This window comes from Squalius cephalus, assembly GCF_949319135.1.
Source record: "Squalius cephalus genome assembly, chromosome: 8".
Classification (NCBI taxonomy): Eukaryota; Metazoa; Chordata; class Actinopteri; order Cypriniformes; family Leuciscidae; genus Squalius; species Squalius cephalus.
Window position 1 is genome coordinate 12,060,871 of NC_137129.1, and position 24,883 is coordinate 12,085,753.

At 36.7% G+C, this 24,883-nt stretch overlaps 1 protein-coding gene across 1 annotated transcript; it reads left to right on the plus strand.

The window, feature by feature from the left end:
- fndc5b (fibronectin type III domain containing 5b) lies at positions 1–24,883 on the plus strand. Its single transcript, XM_079878402.1, has 6 exons — positions 1–274; positions 11,387–11,502; positions 14,503–14,701; positions 18,475–18,564; positions 20,998–21,183; positions 23,449–24,883. The coding sequence occupies exons 1-5, from the start codon at positions 196–198 to the stop codon at positions 21,135–21,137; spliced, it is 624 nt and encodes a 207-aa protein (XP_079734528.1). The 5' UTR covers positions 1–195; the 3' UTR covers positions 21,138–21,183; positions 23,449–24,883.

Here is a 24,883-nt window from a genome sequence, read left to right on the forward strand (position 1 = left end):
AGACAGTCTTCTCATGTCGACTTTCTGCGGCAAGTACGGAGTTTAGATCCAGTGCTGTTCTGGACTGATGCGGGAATAAAGACGGCCACCAGTCGTCAACGTTAAACACATAGACGCCGACTTATAAGTTTAAAAATCGTGTGAGTAAATGGGATTCAACGTCTTCCGAACAGAATGTAAAGAATTCCTTGAAGGATGTGGGGAATTGAAGGCTCGTGCGCTGCGCTGTTATTGTTGTTTTTGGCTTATATCTCCGTTTCCTCGGTTAACGCCGGTAAGTTTGCGTGATTGTATTCATTTAGACAGGAATGTTATTTTTATATATGGTCATTATTGGGCATTTGGGCTAGACATAGAAAAAGACACCAAACCCTGTTACACTATTTTTGCATGAATAAACAGAATGACAACTGTTTTATCTTAATATTACAAACAATATGCATAGTAAAAAAGCATTCTGATATGTTCACACTGGCAGAGAACAGACAGATTGCGGGTATGAGATGAATAAATGATGCGCTACTACCTGTTCAGCCCTTCATTGGGAAGCACAAGCCGCTCGTGGGTTTCCACTGTTCATTCAGACTGCATGTAAATGCTGTGAACAATTCATGTGATCCTAATTGATTCTGTTCACAGAGACAGCAGAAACCTGGTCGGTAGACAGAGATTACAGTTTGAACGCACAATAGATCACATTTGAGAGCTCTGGGATTTAGGGCATGTGTCTGGATGCATGCAGACACGTTATATATTAGTAGGCTACTGAATTCATTTGTTTAATGGCTTATGATCTGATAACTAGTACAGCTAAATAACTACAGCAGAATAATGATTACTTTGTCAAGGTCACAAATTCTCCCCCTTCAATTGTATTTGCATTTATCTTTCTCCATTAATTTAACCTTTCTAAGCAATATATCATTTAATAACATCAATGTTTTGTATTAGTATGCTTTTTTTTTTGTCTGGCCTATATATAATCTAATAATCATGGTATTCTGTTTATTTATTATTATACATTTTTTTAAACCTATAAAACAATAGCTGGTTTTACTTATACAAAAATGTTTGTGCAGATAACAACATTAGATTGTCTGCAATATCATTTGTTGGATGGTTCAGCTGTTAACTTGTTTAAGATACTGTTAGTTAAACAGCTTGGAAAGGATTTACAATGATAATTTACCTTTTTAAAAGTGCTGTATAACTCAGTTCCTCAATATGGAACCTGAGATATATAAAGTGCCAATACTTTTGACAAATGCAAACCAATGGCTACCACAAGTAATGCACATTCATCTTTTTAAATTCAAATAAGTGTCAGTTTGCAGAAACACTGAAACAAAAAAGCATAAAAAAGCTTTTTAGGCAAATGCACATTTAAATATTCATAACAATAACTAGTCTTAATGAGTAATTTTTAAGCATTTTGATTCACATGTGTGTGTTTTAAGTTTCACTTTTTGTGGTTGCATGAAAATGAGTGGAGCACCTGACACCTAAAAATGATAAAAGTGAAAAGTATCGGCAGTAACTTGAAATTACTCCGAGTTTGCTAGATGTCATGCTGCTTGCTTTATGTGGATGTGTAACACCACATATGCACTATTATTGTGATTATTGTACTATGTAGACAGATTTGGTGACGATTTAATGGATGAGGGCATTGAATGTTGCGTTGCTTGCATTCTGTGTGTAACATTAGATTACAATTTTTTTATTTTTTTTTACCCAAGTCATTTTTACCCAAGCCAGAGACATTTATACACTGTGCAAGTTTGGAACTGTTCACCAAACACTTACCCCATTCCACCCTTTTTTTCTTACCAAGACATAATAGGCTCTGATCATTAGCTGTTTTTAAATGATCAAAACAAAATTACATTAATGCATCAGTAATAATAGCCATCAAGAAACCTGTAGGACTGCATGCGTTCCATTTACCTCAGAGGAGGGATGTCGGTCACACTGTAGATTAGGGTCCACTTCTCACTATTAACTAACTATTATCTACGACTTTTGCCTAATTACTGCTTATTAATGGTTAGTAAGGTAGGCTAGTTGTTAAGTGGATGGAAAATATGGTGATGCTGAATAAGGCATTCATATGTGCTTTATAAGTACTAATAAACAGACAATATCCTAGTAATATGCATGCTAATAAGCAACCTAGTGAGAATTGGACCCTAAACTAAAGTGTTACTGGGATGTCGTAACTGAATGACGTCAAACCCGCGTTGACCACGTTCAGAAATCTAAGATGGATGCGTCCAGGCAAGCCTTCATTGTGCCTGCTCTATTGGAATACAAACACATAAAAAACAGTATTTTGCACAGATAGTACCGAAGTATCATGTCCACAACTAGAGGTTGGAAAGCACTGTGTGTACCACTGAATTTATTGAGACACAGACAGACTGTGAGCGATATTGGATTCTGAAGTCGGGGTTGTGGCGCTTCCCCCGAGTTTCCAAGTCACAACTCCGACTTGAGGAGGTGTTCCACTCAAAAGTTCCTACAGGGACTAGGACTTTCCCACCTCGGAGGACAATTGAAGTCGGCATGAAATGGAAGTTTCTTCCCATATTGTGACGTATATCCAAAGGAAATGGCTTTTTGAACAAGAAAAAATGTAGGGCGGGACTTGATTTTGTGCTCCGGGAACTGATTGGATCATTTGCTATTGCTGTGATCCCATGTGATTGACAGGTTTTTGTTGCCCTTGCGCCAATGAACACATCATCAGAGAAGAGAAGAGATGTCGCTGCAAGAGGGAGGGGAAGTTATTTTGATTAAAAATTACGAGGGCACATAAAAAATAACAATGATGTGCACGGATAAAGCATTTATAATAAACATTGCAATATTTCATTTTTAATTTTGAAATCATGGTGACTTGAAATGCATGGTTTTCTAGAGGAAGTCACTTGTGAGTTGATTCTATAACAGTTGTTTGGTAAAGGAGGGCAGTCTGCTAGAACAGTCTACTATTTCATATCAGCAGCACCTGTTTTGACAATCTGAAAATTGCAATAGTGTAGAAATACACAACAAAGGCTCTTTTTATCAAAAAAAGATGCTGTGAAGTGATATGGCCAATCCATATATCTTGTTGAAATAAGAGCACAGTGTGTGCTACATTACAGTGCTGTTCTGAGCTGCTAATGTGTAACATTATGTACAGATTAACTGTAATAGACATCCACAGCTCACAACACACCCAAACAGACACTAATAAAGCACACCGAACCATTTTCAATCTGCTTTTCTCTTTTATGTTGTCTAGAGAAGCAACAAAGCCTCTGTCCATACGTCTTTATGCTGAGGCATTGGCAGTGATGCAGGACGGAGGAATATTAATGAAGAGAGCCAGTGACATTTCCACACCATTATGAAAAGAACACGGTTTCAAACACCCTTTCTAATACAGAGAAGCAAGAGGAAGCAGGTGAAACAAACATGTCGGAGAATAACTGATCAACTTTAAGGCTGCATGATGGTTTAGTTTTATTACAGGCCTGTTGTATTTTGTTATGACGCTTGTGATGAAAGGCAGAGGTGCCCACGCAATGTGCAACGCGGAGTTCCTCGCTCCGAGCTCTCGCATGTTTGTTTCATCTGACAGTGTCAGGCGTCTCATCAAAGCTACGGGAGGACATTGCGAATATGTTACGAGTCTGATATTGTTTGTTGGGGCCAATCGCCCCTATGCATTGCATATCAGAGCAAATCTATCAGTTTATCACTCTGAGATTCTGTGTTTGATGCATTAAGACTAGGGATGTCAGATCCCTAAAATATAGGCAGGCAACAGAATTCAGTATAGTGTTTGTTATTTGTCTAAAGTGTATTTTGGTGAGGCACATGAAGCCTGAATTGCTCATTGGTTTAGAGCTGTGATGCAGTAGTTAGTGCACAGGATATTAATACGTTGAGCTATGGTGCTCAGGTCAGACTCAAAGCTGTTTATATTGTGAAATTATGTTTATGTTGCAGCCTTATGCTAAACTGCTTTAAATGACTTTTTTTCACATCAGTCTGCACTCTATACACCATCATTACAAAGCAAAAAACTGGAATAATGAAGACTTCTTAATGTTTTTGCCTTTTATGCCCACCAAGGCTGCATTTATTTGAGAAATATTGCAAAATATTATAATATGCAATGTCTGCCTCCTTCTTCCTTGAACTTGAACTTTGTTAGTCATGTTCAATCACTTAAATTCACATTATTTTATCTAGTTCTAATGAAAAAATGCAACTGTGCAAGTACTGAATTATTACTCATACGGGTCACTTTATTTGACAAATTAAAGTTGTGGGCTAACGCAGCGATGTTTACTTGGTCAAAACTATCATACAAAAAAAAATACATTTGAGTGTGTTGAAAGTTATGTTATAATGTTGCTCGGTGGCTGGTATGAGACACTTATTGCACATTGCAGTAAGCTAGATCGATATTAGAATATCATTAAAAGCTGGATGACTTGTGTTGCTAAATGGCATGCAATTAATTTCAAAATATATTTTATGTTGAAGAAAATTCTGTATACCTGTTACTAAAAATTATGCTCTTTCTGATTATGCTATGTTAGCCTCTTGACAAAATAATATTGTCTCCGAGGCATGGTACAAACACGTTACACATAAAATTAGCATGGTGGATTCTCACTGCGTGATATTACTCTCACACAAGAGTGTTGTCAAGAATATCTGAAAATAAGAGGCAGTCAGGTGGAGTGCAGACTCCAAGCTAAGTTGTTATTAGATGCTGGAGGAGAGCAGTTTGCATCGCTTCCTCTGAGTTCAAGACAGGCCATGGGTGTGTGGATCAGAGACTGGGATTTTAATCTCAAGGGTTTAATATTCTCAGTCTGGAGGTCAGCCTGAGCTGTGAAACCACTTATAGACTTCAGGCAAAACTGCCTCCTGTCATCACTGAATTGTTTATCAGAGGCTCGGTTTTTACTCTCCATAAGGGAGCTTTGCTATATTACTGTAGCCTACATTAAGAAATATTTTCAGTATTAAAATATTTCAGTACTGCTAGTTTCCTTTTTTTTCCCAGAGTCATGATCTGAAAAAGCTACAGTACCTGATGGCCTTATAAACAAACAAAAACTCTTTGCATTTACTCTGAAACTAAATGGCAACCTCTCCGTCAAATTAGCTTCATGCTACTGTTTACATTGTGACAGAGCTTCAGCTCCTGACCAAAACTTACCCTGATAAATATCCCTCAAAGGCTTCCTGTGGGACAGCAGTGCTAAGCTTAATATTTACGAGGACTGCCATGTCCAGGGACAGAGGACGCAGTCAAGCTAAGCCAAGAGATTCACCTCAAAGCCTTGGCTCCCTAAATCAGGGCTGCAGGTCTAGGTAATGCTGCTGCCCGCCTGACTACACAATCCTCAGACACAAGACAACCAGAACGAAAAAACTCTTGCTTCCTACAAGGGCGACCAGCAAACATGCATGAGTTCAATGTGACATGTTGAAAAATGAATCAAATTAACTTTTCCAAAGGGCCAGTATTCCTAAGCAGTGCTCATTGCAAGATTGCCGGTTGAGTGAATGCCTTGAAAGTCTATACATTCAAAACACGTTTGTCTCCGCGGACAGGCTAATACACTTTAGGTTTGGTGTCTGGCTGAAAGCCAAGGACCTATAGAACATTCACATGAAGCCCATTACCTACCGATGGGATCCAGAAAGACTGAATGAACGTCTTCTGCCTGTCCTGAGGTAACATTAATGCACTGTATGTGTTAACATCATGTATGACACCTCAACTCTTCAGTGGTGGTAAAAAAATTATATTCAAGGCAGCTTGACCTTAATTTTTAAGAAGGTAATTTAAGTTAAAAGGCTTAATTAGGTGAAGCGCTGGTGTTGAAGACTTGGAAAATATCCAAACAAAACATCCATTCATTAAAGGTGAAGTGTGTAACTTGAGCGATACTGAATAGAATAATATGGATTTTTACCAATTTCGTTTCACAAATACTCTCAACCAACAAAAGGCTTGATTTTATGTTCTCAGAATTTCAAACTGAAAACATTGAAACATTTTTAAAGGAATAGTTACCCAAATATGAAACTTAACCCTCATGTCATTCCAAACCTTAATGCCTTTCTTCCATGTAAACCAAAAGGAAAAGTTTATCAGTTCATGCTGCTCTTTTCCATAAACACATAGTCACCAGGAGCTTAAAATAAGACCCCAATAAAGTAAATAAAAGTGGATCATACAACTTTATACACTATATTAGAGTCTTCTGAAGTCATATGAAAGTTTTATGTGAGAAAGAGAAGTTGTTATGAAAATTGTCAAACTTGAGCATATTCAAACTTAACGTCACTGTAAGTGATTTAAATATTGGCTTGTTCCTTACACTAAGATATTTCTAACTTCAGCATACCAGTGATATTTTAGTATTATTTATATACTATTATACCATGGTCTGGGTGAATACTCGATTCTGATTGGCTGCAGGGTGTCCATTAAAAAGTGATAGAGGACACCTAGTAAATAAACCATCAGGCGTAACCAGGGAAACCAAGTTATTGTTTGTAAAGACTTTAGATTTCGATTGTAAAACTAATTAAAATATAAACTAATGTTTTAAAAATGTGTTATTTGGCAAGTGACCATGGTATAAGCGGGTTAATGCCCTTCGAGGTGTCCATTGTCAGGTATTAATGGACTTCGGCGGAGGCTGAAGCGCTCCGCTGCGCGTCGGACGGTTCACGCCTCGCCGTCGTCCATTAATACCTGACAATGGACACCTCGTCGGGCATTAACCCTTACTTATATTATTTATTCATATTTTGAATGATCTTTTATTTTTATATTTTCATGTTTAAATTTTACATTTTAAGTGAACTAACCTTTTGCACAACAAGATTTCTCGAACCATGAATTCCGGGAATTCATTCAATATAGGCTATGTTTCTGAATGCATGTTACATTCCTCCCCTATTTAAATTGTGATGTATGATTGTTCCAAACACATCCTGCCCAGTGGGAAACATATTGTGTCCTCAGGGCTGACTGGCTTTCTCTGTCTGTCATCACACAATTTCCCATCTGCAGGGTGTGAATTTGTTACATTGTGATGGATGACGTTAACCAGACAACCATTTCACTCTGTAGTCAACAAACATTACTGATGATTAGAACTTCATGCACCGATTTAAGCAACAGCATAGTATCATTCTGTCAAGTGATGACACACAACACAACTTCTGACATCTTCGTTGCAAAACATTTCAGTTTAATTCATGAACAAAATGCCCAATGGCCAAACAGCGGCTGGCTTTGTGTACTCTAGGCTGTGCCAGGCCATTTTCTTTGTTTGATGACCATCAAAGACAAAGAGGCTGGTTCAGATAGCAATCTAAGAGCTCCCACACAGTAAATAAAAGTAAAGAACAGTGGACATATTGATCTAGAGCAGTGGGTCTTCACTATTTTTTTCTTGAGAGCCGTACTGATAGGACAAAGTCAGTAGGAGAGCCATTTTTACCGCAAAGTATAAAAAGTTACATCCAGTCATAAATGCCATGTCTGCTTATCATTCTGTCACCCCTGAACATACAATATGCAATGCAATAAATACAAAAAGGTGAAAAAAACAAACAAAAAAAACATTCTTTACCATCATTTACCAGTCAAATTTGTAACTGAGACAAGATGATTTCCCTTAATGACAAAAAAGCAGAATTTCCAGAATATATTCATCCCAGAATGACCTTAAAGGGGGGGTACAATGGTGTTTCATGTATTCAGAGTTGTTTACAGTGTTAAAGAGATGGATTCTCATGCTTAACATGGCCAAAGTTTAAAAAAAATATTTTGGACGAATAACGGAGAATTTCTGTGCCGAAAATCTTACTTCCGGGTTGGTACAAGTTTCGGCTGTTTTTTTTTCCACCGTGGATCTAATGACGTAGACCAGAGTGGAACTCCTTATATGAGCATTTCTCCCGGAAAAGCTCGCCCGCGCACACGTCGACCAGAGGAAAGCGAGACCGCGCACATCAACGCGCTTCAACAGGAAATCATCGGCAGCGCTGCTTAGTGTCTCCAAAGTGTGTTTTTGGATGTAGGGAAAGCTTACCATGTTCAGCTTCCCAAAGAACCCAGCGTTAGGAACAGTGGATGCAGATTGTTTTTCCGGGGCAAAAACGAGTTGTGTAGACTGTTTGTTCCCTGCATTTCGACGATGAATGTTTTATAAACAAAGCCCAGATCGACGGATTCTCTCTATGGCTCTGGCTTCGCCCACACGACCCGCCTCCAGAAGCTCGTTTTTTTCCGGAAAGACTCGGTACAGCCTATCTTTCTTTTATAAATATAATAAAACTAAAGACTTTTTGGAGATATGAAGGATGCAATACTGCTCTATAGGTACTCAAGATTAACAGGAGATTGAGTGAAAATGAGCATTTCACCCCCCCTTTAAGTTATTTTTTCTACAGTAGCCCATCATGTGTCTAACCATCCAAGAGCACATGCAGCGTTAAAGAGCTGGGAAGACCGCCATAACTGGCAACTCTGAGTCCGCAGATAATATGTTTACATGCACAACTTTAGTTTAAATCGGACTGAATTCATTCCGATTGATGAATCTGAATGTATTGTAGTTTACATGAACGCTAAACATCGTGATACATGATCGGGTTGATGTGCGCGTTTATAAGTCAAAAGATTCTAATCGGAATAGATTTTTTGACATGTGCACACTGCACAAATACACAAAGTTTCCCGCTGTTGTCGCTTACCCATTCTCCTACATTGGTTCTTTATTTGTTTTAAACAGAAGACTTAACATTTATCCAATTCTGGTCATAATTTGGAGACTATGAACATATGAACCGTTGTGCCGTGCTAGCTGTTTGTAGGCTATTTATCACGTAGTACAAAGGCCCAGTGGTGTAGTCTAGTTTTTTGTAGTGAGTATACTCTAATATAAGAGTAATATAATATATCCCTGAAGCACAGGTTTTATCAGTTGACAATTTTCAAAAAAAATTTTAAAAGCATTATAGGCACAAATACAAATTTACTTTTAGAAATGGTGTTTTTGAAAATTTTTTTTATTTTAAAATACATTTTACTGTGCAATTTCTTTCTAATTAATTTGAGTTAGACCGAACTTTTATTTTGGTGGGTTGTAGACATTTGAGTTTCTGTGTGTTTTAATAAACTATTATTATTATTATTATTATTATTATTATTATTATTAGGCCTGAAGTATACTCTGTGCAATAGTAATATATTTCTGTTATAATTTCTTCAAGTTATACAGAACTTTTATTTTGACAGGTTGTCGTAAAGACATAACAGTTTCTGTGTTTATATGAAACGAATGAATGACGATAGTTTTATCAAATGAAATGGTGAAATTCTCATCAAGTGACTCTCATAGCAGCTCTGCGATGAAATGCACATGTGTAGCTTACATCATGTCTCAATACAGTGAAACGCTGAAAACACCACGAGCGTGAGTCACGCGTGCTTCTGTGTGTGTGTGTGTGTGTGTGTGTGTGTGTGTAGTGGAGCACACACTGAGCGCTCATTCCCAGAGACGCGTAGAACAATTGCAGTCTCTTTTAACTTTAATATTCATAGACACTAGTCCATATCGAGATTTGATTCATTGTACAGCCCTACTTTTGATTTATTCGTTCAAAAATAGCCAAATTCCGTGACGTTCTGTATTATATAGCAAGTTCCATTTGTGACTGGATTCCGCGATTCGATCCGTCGCTTCGCAAACACAGACGGGGTGAATTTATGAATGAAAGTGTGAAAGTTCTGACACAAAACTAAGTTGATACGTATCCTCACGCTTTTTTTAAGTAGGTATACGCAAATCCTTGGCCTTTTCTAGTGGGTATACGGCGTATACCTGCGTATCACGTAGACTACACCACTGCAAAGGCCCAAAACCAGTTGTCTGTGGATGAGAATCTGAAACAAGGACTGGTGAGCCGTTGTCCTGCTTCACTTAACCGATGCTGAGTGAAAGGAGAATTACAGAATGACAGGACACTCATTTATACAACACTTTATTCGTCAGGAGAACAGCTCGTTCAGCGCGTCATACGTCGTCCTTTCAGTTTCGGTTTTCAATCGATCAAGTGTTGTTCTCTCGATAAACCACCCCTTTCAATCCGATCGAAATTATTTATAATAGAGCTGACACTTTGAGTTTGTAATGGGTTATGTTATAGCCCTACTTGTTTTTAATGTTTTTTTATGAAATATCTGTTGTGACTGCAAGATCATATCACCGTATTATTTACCGCCATGCGCCACAAATTAAAGCTTGGCGAGCCTCATGAGGTAACGCTAAGTTAATGAGTAACACTGATCTAGAGCAAACATGGAGTTGAGCATCAGTGCATTTCCATTAGCCAAACCGCACTTTTCATTTCGGTATGAGACAAAATAGAGAATGACATAACAAAGACATTAACCGAGACAGAATGAATCATTTGTTTGGTAAATAATTTCATAACATCATAACCGCCCAAGACAACCAGGATGGGTCTTGCTGCAGACATGCATTTTCTGTGACGTCTTATGAGCTGTAAATAAGTTGTAAGGTATAATATTGCATAAGAGTTGTTGTTTCGCTTGAGTATGTGTACAAAAAAATAAGCAAGCAAGCAATTTCTGCATGTGCAGAGGTCATATATGCATGGCAGACTAGTTCTGCAATGCACACTGCTGCCGTTGCTGTGAGCATGTAACATGCGCTACCGTTGTATGAATTGACATACAAAAATCCTGTATCAGATCTAGGCAGGTGGAGTTGGGGGAGGTAGAGGGTTTAAAAAAAAAAAAAAACTCTGATGGCATGCTGCAGGACCAGCTTACTGAAACCATTGAGCCAGAATATTTAATTGTTGAGCAAGCAATCTCATTGGCTGCAGAACCAGCAGAGGTCAGTCAGCTTGTGCCATGCAGTAAACTATATATATCCCTGCCATTTATGTTAAATTATTAAATAAAATGGTTATTCAGAATCAGTTATTATCACAAATGACTGTGACTGGTCCAATTCAGTTATTATTGTCATAATACACAGTGAGGAGGTGAAACAAAATAATCATTAACTTTTCGACACTCTCTCTCTCTTTTTCATCCTTTTAAGATTCATTAGGAAAAATGAGCAAAAATGATCTTTGCTGTTGCAAAGTACACTCAACATTACACCCTAGCAAATAGCGTAGTTCGGCAAACACTCGCATTTTCTGCAGTCTTAATGTTCTTGTGCATAAATGAGGGACTATAAAATGAGAGAGGTCTTGCAGTATGTCACATCAGTACCTTTTATCCCTTTATGTCTTTTTTTGTGTGTCTCCTCAGACAGTTTATCTGCTCCGCTCAATGTGACCATCAAAGCACTGGAGGGGAACTCGGCGATAGTGACATGGGAGATTCTGGAAGGAGACCCAGTTATTGGGTTTGCCATCACCCAGCAGGTACTGAACCAGTTAATGGTCCATTTTGAGTCCTTACATGTGCAAAACAGGGGGAAATCACCTCATAACTCAAGTTTAATGAGGCAATATCATGGAGGAATTCTTGTGTAAGCATATTGGTTATGTGTCAATGTAGACTGGTCTGCTTTCTCTTCGAGGGCACATGCTGTTGATATTTTAGGTGGCCTTGAGCTTCTGTAAATGTTTTATGCGTGCATGCATTAGTGTGTGTGTGCAGATTTGAGGAAAGCAGTCACTGTGGAGACCTCAGTAATAAGGACCGCAGTGACCATCTGCTGGAGTACAAAGCCATTACAGCTTGTCACCAAACTGAGCAAGACAGAGTTTCTGCAGTGTGTGTGTGTGTGTGTGTGTGTGTGTGTTAATTTTATCTCCTCATGAATTTCTCATGCCACTTATCACAACTATGGGATGATTTCACTAAGAATTGCGGTGATAGCACTGTTTATTAGTGCACACTAAATCTGTTCTGACAATGACATCATCTATGCAGGTCTTTAGTGAATAAGGCATTATTAAAGTAAACATTAAACAGCATTTGATTATACTAAGATACATGAGTGAAACAGATGGATCAATCTTAAAGTACTAGTAATTTTTGATATTGATGCTGTATCAAGAGGATAGATAATCACATAGATTTTTCAGTCAGGTGTTAATTTTTAACAGTTTTTACCATTTATTTTGCTTGAAAATTAATGCTTCATAAGCTTTGAAGTGGGAAAAACAATACTATTTGGTATTACCAAATAGGTATATTGGATAGGAACTATTTTTCCTTTCTCTCATTTTCTGAGTGAAACGGTGAAAGGTACATGCACAAACAGAGCGGACAGGAATGAAAGATAAACTATATCTGGAGATTCATGAGATTGTATTGGGGGTGAGGTTTGCTACTAATGTATTTATTTAATTTGAAGTTATTAAATGCATAGAACACAAACATGATTATGTTCTGGAATAATTTAAACTAAGCAAAACCCTTTTTTCCCCCATTAAATGTTAAAAATAATGGCTTTCAAATTGAATTTGACCACAAATTACCCATTTTATCTTTCAAAAAAGAAAGAGAAATAGCTTGGTGTCAGGGTTATATTTAATTTCTTATGTTTTGTTTTTATTCTCCCTGTTCTTGTTTGCCTGTGTTCTGTTTTCCTAGTTAGTTTCCTTGTTTGTTAATTAGTTACACCTATTTCTGTTTTGCTGATTACCTCTCCCCATGTATTTAAGCTGTGAGTTCTTTCTGTTCAGTGTTCGGTCTCGTTTGCATTTATGTCTTGTGGTTGTAAGTTATTTCCTAGTTATTTTCCTGCATGTTTCTCTGGGATTTTATTGAATAAAAGGACTATTGTGAACTCTACATCATTGTGCGCGTATACGGCCACACACCCCGTGACAGAAGACCGTTTGCCTTCTCTGTTCAGAGCAATGTAATAATAATCGCGAGGACCATGCCAATGGCTTTCTAGACCTGCCGTGCCTTACCAATTTCCCCGACCGCTCCCTGTGTGTATTTTTTCGAGCAAGCTTAAATGTGCGGTGTAAGGCATGCCTACCTGGTGTTGGTTTTCCTCGAGAGGATTTCGCCACGTTTGTGGAGTGGGTGCAGGAGAACAAGCTTAGTGGTTTGCACCATCTGCCTTGAGGAGGACGTCACCAGATCTTCCGGTCACCAGCTCCACCTAGCAAAGAGGATTCCCTGGCTCCGCCTTCAGCCACAGAGCCCATCACTCCACCTCGGCTTGTCGACCAGTTGGCTCCACCTTGGCTTCTCCCTCCCTCGGCTCCACCTAGGACCGGCATCCTTAAGGCTCCACCGGGCTCCCTTGTCCCTCAGGCTCCACATTGGTCAGTCGTCACTCTGGATGCGCCACGAACTTCCGGGCCTTCAGCTGCGCTTTGTCCCTCCACCCCTACGGCTCCGCTTTCCCTCCGGCTCCGCCTTGGTCCTCAGTCTTACCGGCTCCACCTCAGTCCTCTGGCACCCTGGATCCACCTCGGAAGCTTGTCGCTGTGGCTCCACCTAGGTCGTCAGAGCCATCGGTGTTAGTTTGTCCCATCGGCTCTTTGGCTCCACCTGGGTCTTCACCTCCATCGACTCTGTCTCCGTCTGTCATCCCCTTGGTCAAACCTGCTAAGTTTCCTCCATGACCCCTCCCTCTGTTGACACCGCCATGGGCCTTCGTACTGGCTGTGGTCTGGGTCCCCTCCAGGCTCCTCCTGCTCCTGGCTCCTCCCACCAGCATCACCGCCTTGGTCTCTCGCACCGTCTTCTCTTCCAGATTCTTTCCATTCACCTGATCCACGTCCTCCTGAGTTGGAATATTAATTATAGTTACATCGCGCGTATGCGCCTTTCCGGAGCAGGGGTGAAATGTCATGGTTATGTTAAGTTTCTTGTGTTTTGTTGTTATTTTCCCTGTTCCCATTTGCCTGTGTTCTGTTTTGCCGATTACCTCTCCCCATGTATTTAAGCCCTGAGTTCTTTCTGTTCAGTGTTGAGTCTCGTTTGCGCTTATGTGTTGCGTTATGCGTTTATGTGTTGCGCTGTGGTTTTAAGTTATTTCCTAGTTATTCTCCTGCGTGTTTCTCTTGGATTTTGTTTAATAAAAGGACTATTGTGAACTCTCCATCGTCGTGCGCTTTGTTAAAGCCACTCTCCCCATGACACCTGGACGGAGTGGTGAAAATAAGAGGACTTGGTGACGCCAACCAAAGAGGAAAGTTGTTGTAGACACAGAGCAAAATATTACATACTGATTATATATTACAATGATTTTTTTTTTTTTTTATCTCTGGAATAACATACACTGATGAATTATTCACAATTAGACCAGGAACATGCATTTGAAAAAGTTAATAGGATGAATTTTGATTTCATGTTGACTTACATGTGTGTGGCATCAACCACATTTATCCTTGGATTATTAGCATAAGCTTCTCAATCTCATTATTTCGTTCTAAATTTGATGTTTATAGAAGAAGGACGTTCGTATGCTGCGATTCATCCAGGAAGTGAACACCACCACTCGTTCATGTGCATTATGGGACTTGGAGGAAGACACAGAGTACATTGTGCATGTGCAGTCCATTAGCATGAGCGGCACCAGCCCCCCAAGTGAACCTGTTCTGTTCCGCACTCCCAAAGAGTCAGAGAAACTGGCCTCAAAAAGCCCAGGTAACTACCAAAAGCAATTTGTTTTTTTTGGGGGGGGGGACAACATAATCCATAATACCATAATAGTACCATAATATTTTTTGCAGCACTTCAGAGGATTATTTGCGAAATTGCATCTTAAAGTACTAAAGTAATTAAATTAATAGCATTGTAAAGAGTTAATATCTTGCAACTGCAAATTCATTTAGCATATTCACAATATAATTTCTTGTAATTTCAACATTATATCTTGCAGGACCATTAATTATGTCATAATTTACTCACCCTCATGCCGTTCCAAATCTGTATGACTACTTTCCTCTATGGAAAAACAAAAGTTTTTCTTTTTTCTTTTTGGAAGAATATGCTGGTGAATATAATAAAAGTGAATAAGGACTGGTATATATACAGCTCCAAAATATCCTAAAAGTAGTTATAGTCCTCATGCACTATATTCCAAGTCTTCTGAAGCCATTGATACTCATTAAGATGATGCTTTTATCCAAAGTGACTTACAAATAAGGAATAAAACAAAGCGAGTCACACTAAGGAGGCAGTCACGTGAAATGCTGAAATACAAAGTTTAAAATTGTTCAGAGGAGTACAGGTACTGATAATACTAGAGAAAACTAGAATAAAGATGAAATTCACTTCATTATTGACTGAACATTTTGACGTCAGCTATAGTTCTTTGTGGTGTGTTGAGTGGAGAAATTGCTAAGTCTGATTCACGAACAGATTATTCCTTTTAGGTAAGATCTTTCAGTGAATAGATTGATCCAGTTCACAAAACTGGTCTGAATGATTCAAACTTTACCCGTTTATTGCAATATTAAAAACTGACTAGTATATTAAAAAAAAATGTCTACTTAATGTTTCAAGAAAGAAAGAAAGAAAGCCACACACATTCAGAAGAACAACATGATAAATGATGACAGAATCTTTAGTCATTAGCTTATATAAATGATTATATACAGAGATACAATACTGATATCTTTGCACAGTTGAAAAAATAGATTCGTTTGAAAGATGACTAAACGGTCAAATCATTTCCGTAGAGGGAAAAAAGCCACAGCAGGGGGGTGGTTATACAACCGCTCTAAAAATGGTGTTGTGTCATAATTCAGTGCATGAAGTGCTCACTTTTGTGCGTTTTACCAATGCGTTTTCTTTTAAGGAGCTTGTCTTATCTAGAGCAACACACAATACAGCCAATTTTCATGTTGTGTAATCCATTTCGATGACCTACTTACTTGGACAAACATCTGCCGGGGAGGATTGTGTTCCTGAAACACTTGCCATTTTATGGGTGAGTGTCAGTCCTTGGCACTGGACTGTGTTGATGACATTTAGTGTCAAACCATCAGTTGTGCAGGTTAGAGTCAGGGCAGGAGTTGTCAGTGAGGTGTAACCTCAGACATTAGTAAAATGTCAAATGATACCTCTTCATCTTACATCTATGTTTTTGAAAAAAAGCAACTATTATTTAGTTTCAAATAATGGTTCTCATAAAAAATGTGAAAAATAAGCAATACATTTATCTCATTTGCTATCATTATATGTACACTACTGTTCAAATGTTTGGGGTCAGTAAGTTTTTTTTTTTATGTTTTTGAAAGAAGTCTCATTCTCAATAAGGCAAAATACCGTAAAAACAGTAATATTGTGATTTTTTTTAATATAATTTAAAATGACTGTTGTCCATTTTAAAATGTAATTTATTCCTGTGATGGAATATTTTCAGCATCGGTCTTCAGTGTCACATGATCCTTCAGAAATCCTTCTAATATGCTGATTTTCTCCTCAAGAAACATTTCTCATTATTATACGTTACATAAACCGTGATACATTTTTTTTCAGGATTCTTTGATGTTTAGAGCGTTCAGAAGAGCAGCATTGTGTGTAACTTTTGTAACATTATAAATGTCTTTATTTTCTTTAATTATTATCTTTGCAGAATACAAGTATTAAATTATTCTTCTTCAAAAAATAAAAAATAAAAAAATCACACTGACCCCAAACTTGAGCAGTAGAGTATAAAAAAAAAAAAAAAAAAGATAATAATATATTTTGTATATATGCCCTGCTCTCTAGATATTGATTTTGGCATTTTGACAACTAAACAACATTTCATAGGTTTATGTCACTCAATATAGTACAACATTAAAATAGCGTTAAACATTATACTATATAAAATACAGTGGGGTAAAAAAATCTAATTTAAACCTGAATAATTGAAATAAATAAAAATTAAAAAATTAATAACATTTTTAGTATTTTAACCAATTTGAAACAAAGAAAAGTTATGTTATAAAATGAATTTGAAATTGGTAACACTTAGTTCATTAGTAAATCAAAATTTACTAATACATTATTAAAATTAAAGTTGTAGCCTATTTGTTAATTAATGCACTGTGAAGTAACATGAAGAAACAATGAACAGCTGAATTTTTATGAACTAATGTTAACAAAGATAAACAAATACAGTTACAAATGTATTGCTCATAGTTAGTTCATGTTAATGTTAACAAATGAAACCTTATTGTAAAGTGTTACTGAAATATTTTATATTCTGAACTATTTCTAAGTCAGATGGTCTTCCTTCCATTTTACTGTAGCAAAATTCTAAACAAAATTTTTAAATCTATTAAAAAATATAATTGTTATGCTGATAATATATTCTTTTATAAAATTACATTTTTTTTTAAATAATTTCTTTTGATAATATTTTTCACAGGTGATCTGATCAAAATTACAAACTGGCTTGTAGATGAATCTATTATTGTATTTAACGGACGTTCTAGTGTCATATTCATTAAGGTATAAAGTTCTCTTTTTCAGGATCCATCTTAAATCTGTTAACTCTGCACTAATGCCATTTGTGATGGATCAGGGGTAGAAATGTGCTTAGCGCAGCAGAGAGTAGTTTACAGATGGCTAATTTTTAGCTGACGCATGTGTCAGTTGGATAGCAGGAGCGTTTACAAAAAAACAGTTTAATCATCAGGCATTAATGCTCATGTTACACTGTAATTAAGTGATCACCATCACACTTCACTAAATACCAGAGCAGCTAATGAACACAGACAGTTAATCTTTCTCTCCGTTGGCCTCCCCTCTCCATCGCTTCAGGGTGGCTTCGTGTTTGTTTTTGTATTGATGTTGACGGTGAGCTGAAAAATGCCTCAACTTTTCCCCTGCACTCAAATGCCTGAGACATCCAGTAACATTTCAGTTTCACCTAAAGGGTATCGAGATTTTTTTCAAAGAAAGAAGAGACGAGTGTAACTTCTCCCTGCAGTCATTATGAAGCACAACTCTTCTGCTCCTTCAGATAAGAAGGACGTTGAAGAGCTTGGCTTTTCCCTCTGCGGTTAATCAGTGAACACAGACCAGAGCGCTACGTATAGTTTCTTTTAAATAACAAGGCTTTAATTAGAAGACACTTTAAATCTTCAGCCAAGAAAGTGACCCCTAAGGTCTTCTCCCAGTGAGAGGAGAGCGCAACCCCGAAGTGATCCTCACAGTCATCCTCTTCGACTTGGGTTTTGAGTTGAATTCAGATTTTTTGACATGAAACATAAATAATAAATATATATCTGCGGCAGAGAAGATGGTTTGCTTTATATCCTCTTGAGGCTAATTAAAGAACCCTCGGAAATGCTTTTAATTCCTTAAATAATTCTACTGTGGTTTTGCGTGTTTTCACGGTGCCTGTGCTTTGATAACTGCAGAAGTGTGCTTGTTTTCTGACTGTATGAGTGAATGAACTCTGTTTGTTTGAATCCACACAGATGAAGTGACCATGGAGGAGGTTGGCCAGGCCGCCCAGCTCAGGGCTGGAGAGCTCATTATCATTGTGGTGGTTCTCGTCATGTGGGCAGGTCAGAATGTGACCAATGATCAAACAGTTTGACCAATCAGACACAAATCAAATGTTGACTGGAGAAATTCACATTGCAAATAGCCAAAATTCACAAATAGCCAATGTGAATTTCTCTAGTCAACATTTGACCATTTATATATATATATATATAGTGATGCTTGAAAGTTTGTGAACCCCTTGCAGAATCTGTGAAAATGTGAATAATTTTAACAAAATAAGAGGGATCATACAAAATGCAGGCTATTATTTATTTAGTACTGTCCTGAATACAATATTTTACATAAAATATGTTTACATATAGTACACAAGACAAAAAATAGCTGAATTTATAAAAGTTCTTTTTTAATAAAAACAGGATAAAATGTCAAATTTTCGTATTTTGTTTAAATATAATTTTTTTTTTCATTTTGTACGGCCCTTCGGAAGCAACAGAAGATACTTGCATGTTTCCCGGAAGACAAATTAAGTACAATTTATCTTCAAATTCAAAAAGTTTTCACCCCCCGACTCTTAATGCGTCGTGTTTCCTTCTGGAGCATCAGTGAATGTTTGGACCTTTTTTAATAGTTGTGTTTGAGTCCCTCGATTGTCCTCAGTGTGAAAAGATGGATCTCAAAATCATACAGTCACTGCTGGAAAGGGTTCAAATATGCAAAAGATGCTGTAAAACCGAAGAATTTGCAGGACCAAAAGCATTTTTCTTAAGAACATTGGGCAGTTTAACTGCTCAGGACAAACAAGAGACTCAAGAACAACCATCACAAAACAAAAAACAGTCGTGGATCATCCAGGTAATGACACTCAGTATTACGAATCAAGGGTATGTAAACTTTTGAACGGTGTCATTTTTATTAATGCAGCAATTATTTTCAGCTATTTCTTGTGGACTATATATGTAAACATCTTTTATGTAAATTATCTTATTCAGGACAGTACTAAATAAAAAATAACATGCATTTTGTATGATCCCACTTATTTTGTTAGAATTATTCACATTTTCAGATTCTGGAAGGGGTTCACAAACTTTCAAGCATCACTGTATATGTATATGTATATGTATATATATATATATATATATATATATATATATATATATATATATATATATATATATATATATTAGGGCTGTCAAACGATTAATCGCGATTAATCGCATCCAAAATAAAAGTTTGCGTTTACATAATTTATGTCTGTGTACGGAGTATAATTATTTTCTATATATAAATACACACACATGCATATATATTTAAGAAAATGTGTTATTTATATATAAAATATTTATATATAATATAAATTATATGTAATATAAATATATATACACAGTATATACATGCAAATATTTCTTAAATATATACATGCATGTGTGCGTATTTATATATAGAAAATAAATTATACACCGTACACACACATTTATTATGTAAAAACAAACTTTTATTTAGGATGCGATTAATCGCGATTAATCGTTTAACAGCCCTAATATATATATATATATATATATATATATATATATATATATTCCATGCTTTTAGAAAGCTTTATTATATATAATTAGATATTTGTATTATATTTAATAAAAAAATATTCAAATATTATTCTAACAAATATTCTGAAATTATTCATTTTATTATTAAAAATGATAAAAGCTATACATATTACCATTTCCACATCAGAAACTATATTTTGACTGTTTTTTTTTTGTTTTTTTTTGTTATCGCTGCTATGATTTTATTTTTTGCTCAAAGTGAGGAATGTTTTTGCGATTCCCATTTGATTTAAGTTATAGTAACACTTATAATTGCTTTTATGAAAAAGTCATTAAGATTACATAATGCTTAACATATAGTTCATAAACATTCAGATATGATTACAAGTTTGTAACTATATCTTTTTAGAATAAAGTTGAATAACTGAATATTGTGTTTGTGAGTGTGTGTGTGTGTATGTATACAGTAGTTAATTCACATTAAACATTTAAATTTAGTTTTTTAATGACATTTCTAACTCTTCGCGTCTACATTTGCAAATAATGGGTTTTGATAAAATTGTCATTAATGGTTATTAAAAGTTCTCTAGTCTGTGGTCATAAATGTGGTCCATGCTAGAATGGAGAAACGACAAGAGCGTATCTAAAGTTATGATTGGGTCTTATAAAGGCTTTCCTTATCTTTTTATAATCCACGTCAAGTCTTTTAGAAGACTAGGGAATAAATCATCAGACAGGACAGTACTAGCACAACTTAACTCAGGGCCGCAGTGCAGCTCATCATCCTGTTCTAGTCCAGCTATAATTTGCATGTTATTATTTGGGGCAGAATCATGCTGCAATCCATCATTGCATTTTTCCTTTCCTTCTTTCGACAATGTCTCATCCATCACCACCACTCTCCCATCCTGTCTTCAACTCTCCGAATCCTCTTTCATTTGTGCACAGGTGTGATAGCTCTGTTCTGCCGCCAGTATGACATCATCAAAGACAACGAGCCCAACAATAACAAGGACAAAGCCAAGAACTCTTCAGAGTGCAGTACTCCAGAGCACCCTACGGGGGGACTACTGCGCAGCAAGGTCTAATTCAGCCTTCCCCTGTTGGCAATAATAGGCTTTAGCCTCAGGACAGGTATGTTGGTTGATTGTGTGCTTGCTTGACTTAATCGAAAGTGTAACATATCTAAGTTAAGTTTAAGGACTAAGTTTGGTCTTTTGTTGTTTCGTAGTATTTAAGATATGTTTCATTGTTTGCTTTTCTAATACAAACCATATTACCATGGTTAAAAACATGGGAAAATGTAAAGTACTTGCAAGGCAGCGTTGTATTGACATTTCTCATTCTAGTTCAGGTTTGTTCTAATCCGCTAAACCAAACACTGCTTACTGTACATTCAGCCTCATGTGTGCTATCCTTTTTTTAATATATACTTTTTTCTAATTGTATCTAATATACGGTATCATTTTCGAAAGTTTTGGGTTAGTAAGAGTTTTTTAAAGACATTTATAATGTTACAAAAGATTTCTGTTTTAAATAAATGCTGAACTGTTATTCATAAAAGAATCCTGAAACAAATGTGGTTTCCACAAAAAAAAAAAAAAAAAAAAATCAAAAAAAAAAAAATCAGCATATCTGAATGATTTCTGAAGGGTCATGTGACACTGAAGACTGGAGTAATGATGCTGAAAAACACAGGAATTCATTAAATTTTCAAATATAATCAAAAAGAAAACATTTATTTTAAAATGTTATAATATTTCAAATATTACTGTTTTTACTGTAAACCATTTTTACTTGGAAAAAAATAAATAAAAAAATGCAGCTTTGGTGAGCATAAGAGACTTCTATCAAAATAATTTACTTAACCCAAACGTTTAAATGGTAGTGTATGTGTAAATTTACTATAATTAATATATAATAAATTATATTGTAGATTTTTTTGTTTAGAATTAAAGTTTGAAAAACTCCAGCAATGATGTCATCAATATTTGCATACCTAACTGCAAGTGGTCAACTTCCTCACATCTATTAGCATAATGAGTTGCAATTATTGTATTATTTCGTCTTATTTGCATATACAACATTTAATTATTTTAGCAAAGTGGCTCTGTTCCAAAAGCTAGTTAGCTTTCTCGATGCCTAGTGCCTTCTATGGCAGCATGCTAACTGATATGCAACCTAATAAGTGACTGCTCTTCATAAACAGCAAATCTGTAAGTAATAGAAATAGCACTCCTTTTGTGACGCACACGAGAGACTTGACTATCCCTGCATCACAATGTGCATACTATACATCCTAAATAGTATGTGAGACTAAAAGCATAGTATGTTGAAAAGAGTGTCCCAATATTTTCCAGATGGTCTACTATTTCTGGTAGATTTTTCAAAGTGTGGAACCATGCACACTCTAATGACTAATATTGCACATTGTGCTTTGGAGGAGGATTCGGTTCAGAACTACAAACACGAATATAATATGTTAAAAAACTACAAACATGGCAGATGTGGGAGGAGGAAGCGCTAACAAGGACGCTAAAGAGCGCAGCCTCTCGCGAGTCAGTCGTTAGCGCACCTCTTGAGGCCAGGGAAGTGAGGTTTACACGCACAGCTCTTACTGGCCTACGTCCGTTACATGTACATACTTCTAGGGCGACGTATAAGTAGGCTGCAGCATCACAAATGAATTCAGTAGAATTTGACGTTAGCATGTTGCTAAGCTAATGGCATTATAATCTAATAAGAATAAATATACATTACACGAAATGACGGTTATGTAAATAGTTCATTTTAATCATTAAAATATTTGTAGCTATCTTTTAAGAATTAAATAAGTGTTTATAATTAACATTACTCTCACTTTGTCTGGCATCTTGGATTTGTAGGATTGCTCATCAGTCACAATGCATTCTGGGATTGCCTTCTTTACAAAGGATACATGCAATGCGAATATAATTATGCTGCCTATATCTTTTGCGTTATTGAGCAGTAGACCAACATCAATGGTTCCATGAAGAACCTTTAACATCCATTAAACCTTTAATTTCCATAAGTACTAGTGGGAAAATGTTCTTTAGATTATTAAAATGTTCTTCACACTAGGAGAAAATTGGTTCTTTTAAGAACTGTTCACTAGAAATGCCATCACTGCGAAAATCACCTTTTAGAACCTTTATTTCTAAGTGCCTTAAAATGGTGGCTTATTAGGCAGTTTACTAGATTTTGGAACAGAGTGTGTGTATTGATTCCTGTATGTAGCCGACTGACAATAAGATAATAAGCTAGCCTAAAGCTTGAACATTGTTCTTTTGCTGCCTTGCAAGCACTAGTAGTAATTCCTTTTAGGAAATGCAAATCTTTTGGTCTTTTAACTCTCGTTTTGTTTCGTCTTCCCAAAAGTGCTCTGAGACAAAACAAGTAAGCCATCAAATCACAAAGTTGTGAAGCCCACCTCTCATCCTCAATCAAACAACCTTTAAGTATTCCCATCGACCAACATGAACTCTTTGGTGCTTGTCTGTTTGGGACACTGAGACAAACTTGAGGATGAAATGGACAGGATGGTTCCAGAACTGCAATGCTGGAAGTTTCAGCCGTTTGAAGCGAGTTGTTGAGTTTCGATCTACAGCTGCCTCAGCTGAAGGACTCAAACCCTGCTGTGAGCTGGAAGACCAGAGACGTCGTGCCACCAGGAGTGTCTTTGGCTCCTGTGTAGACTCACAGAGATAAGGAGAAACCTGCCACCCCGCATAAACCTTAAATAAACCAGGAAGCTGTGTTGTGGAAAAGAAGGAAGAGCATTTTTCAGAGCTCACCGTCATATTCAGCTCTGAACCACCTGAAGGTTCTTTCTTTTCACACCTCTAGATTTGTTTTGTTTTCTTTACTCCATTATCCGCCCTCCAGCAGCCAATCACGCACCGTCTAGGTAATTTGATGTGGTGTAATTGGTGCGGTAGGATCTTTCTTCTCAGCACTCTTGCTCTCAGGGCATTCAGGAAAACATCCATAGGAGGATGATGGACCAGATCAGATTCACACACCTGCGGCTAATCACACCGTTCAGACCGAACTGCACATCAGAGATTGATGAAGAGCTCCATATTATAATAGTGATAGAAAACCTATTTAATCGCTTGTTTGTCTCAAGTAAATCAACAGCTTGTCGTCTCTAATGAGCACATTACTGTACAGCGATTGCTATTTTGGTCTTCATATTACATTCATTAGCATATTCAGCATGAGTATGGCAATTTACCGCTTTTATGTGCCGCTAAGATATAGAGTTGGGTGCCTTTTTCCCCACAGGCTTTTCTGGATTACAGTCCCTTTAAAAAGTTCAGTCTTAAAGTCAACATGAAATCAAAACTGACCCCATTTACTTTCATACTACATCTTTCTTGTGTTTTATCGTGAATGATTCCTCTGTTATTCAAACAGGGAAGAAAAAAAAAAGTTATAAATTGAGGCCATTGTTTTTGCGACCTATTGAGTTCTCAATTGATTGTCCCATCCTTCATTTTTTTTTCCCCCCTGGTTCAATATCTTCTTTAACATGTCGCCTTCAATGTAAATTTTTATGCAGCACCACACATTACATGAGGGGGGAAAAGATACAGCCTACAGTAGTGGCCATGAATTAAGAATTTGTTTCCACAATATATTAATTAGTTTCCTCGCTTTAGTTCAATCATGTTCACAGTTTAATTAAATGAAGACAAGGGAACAAATTAGTAAAACATGGCCACATATTAATATATTTTGTGGAAATGAGTTCTTAATTCATCACTACAATATCTTTTCTTCTTCCATGTAATACGCAGTACTCTGTAAT

Excerpts from the sequence above, each read along its gene's own strand:
- fndc5b (XM_079878402.1), top strand. The coding sequence starts at position 196 with ATGTGGGGAATTGAAGGCTCGTGCGCTGCGCTGTTATTGTTGTTTTTG. Across the intron at positions 275-11,386 it reads CGTTTCCTCGGTTAACGCCG|ACAGTTTATCTGCTCCGCTC; the intron begins GTAAGTTTGCGT and ends GTGTCTCCTCAG. Across the intron at positions 18,565-20,997 it reads GGTTCTCGTCATGTGGGCAG|GTGTGATAGCTCTGTTCTGC; the intron begins GTCAGAATGTGA and ends ATTTGTGCACAG.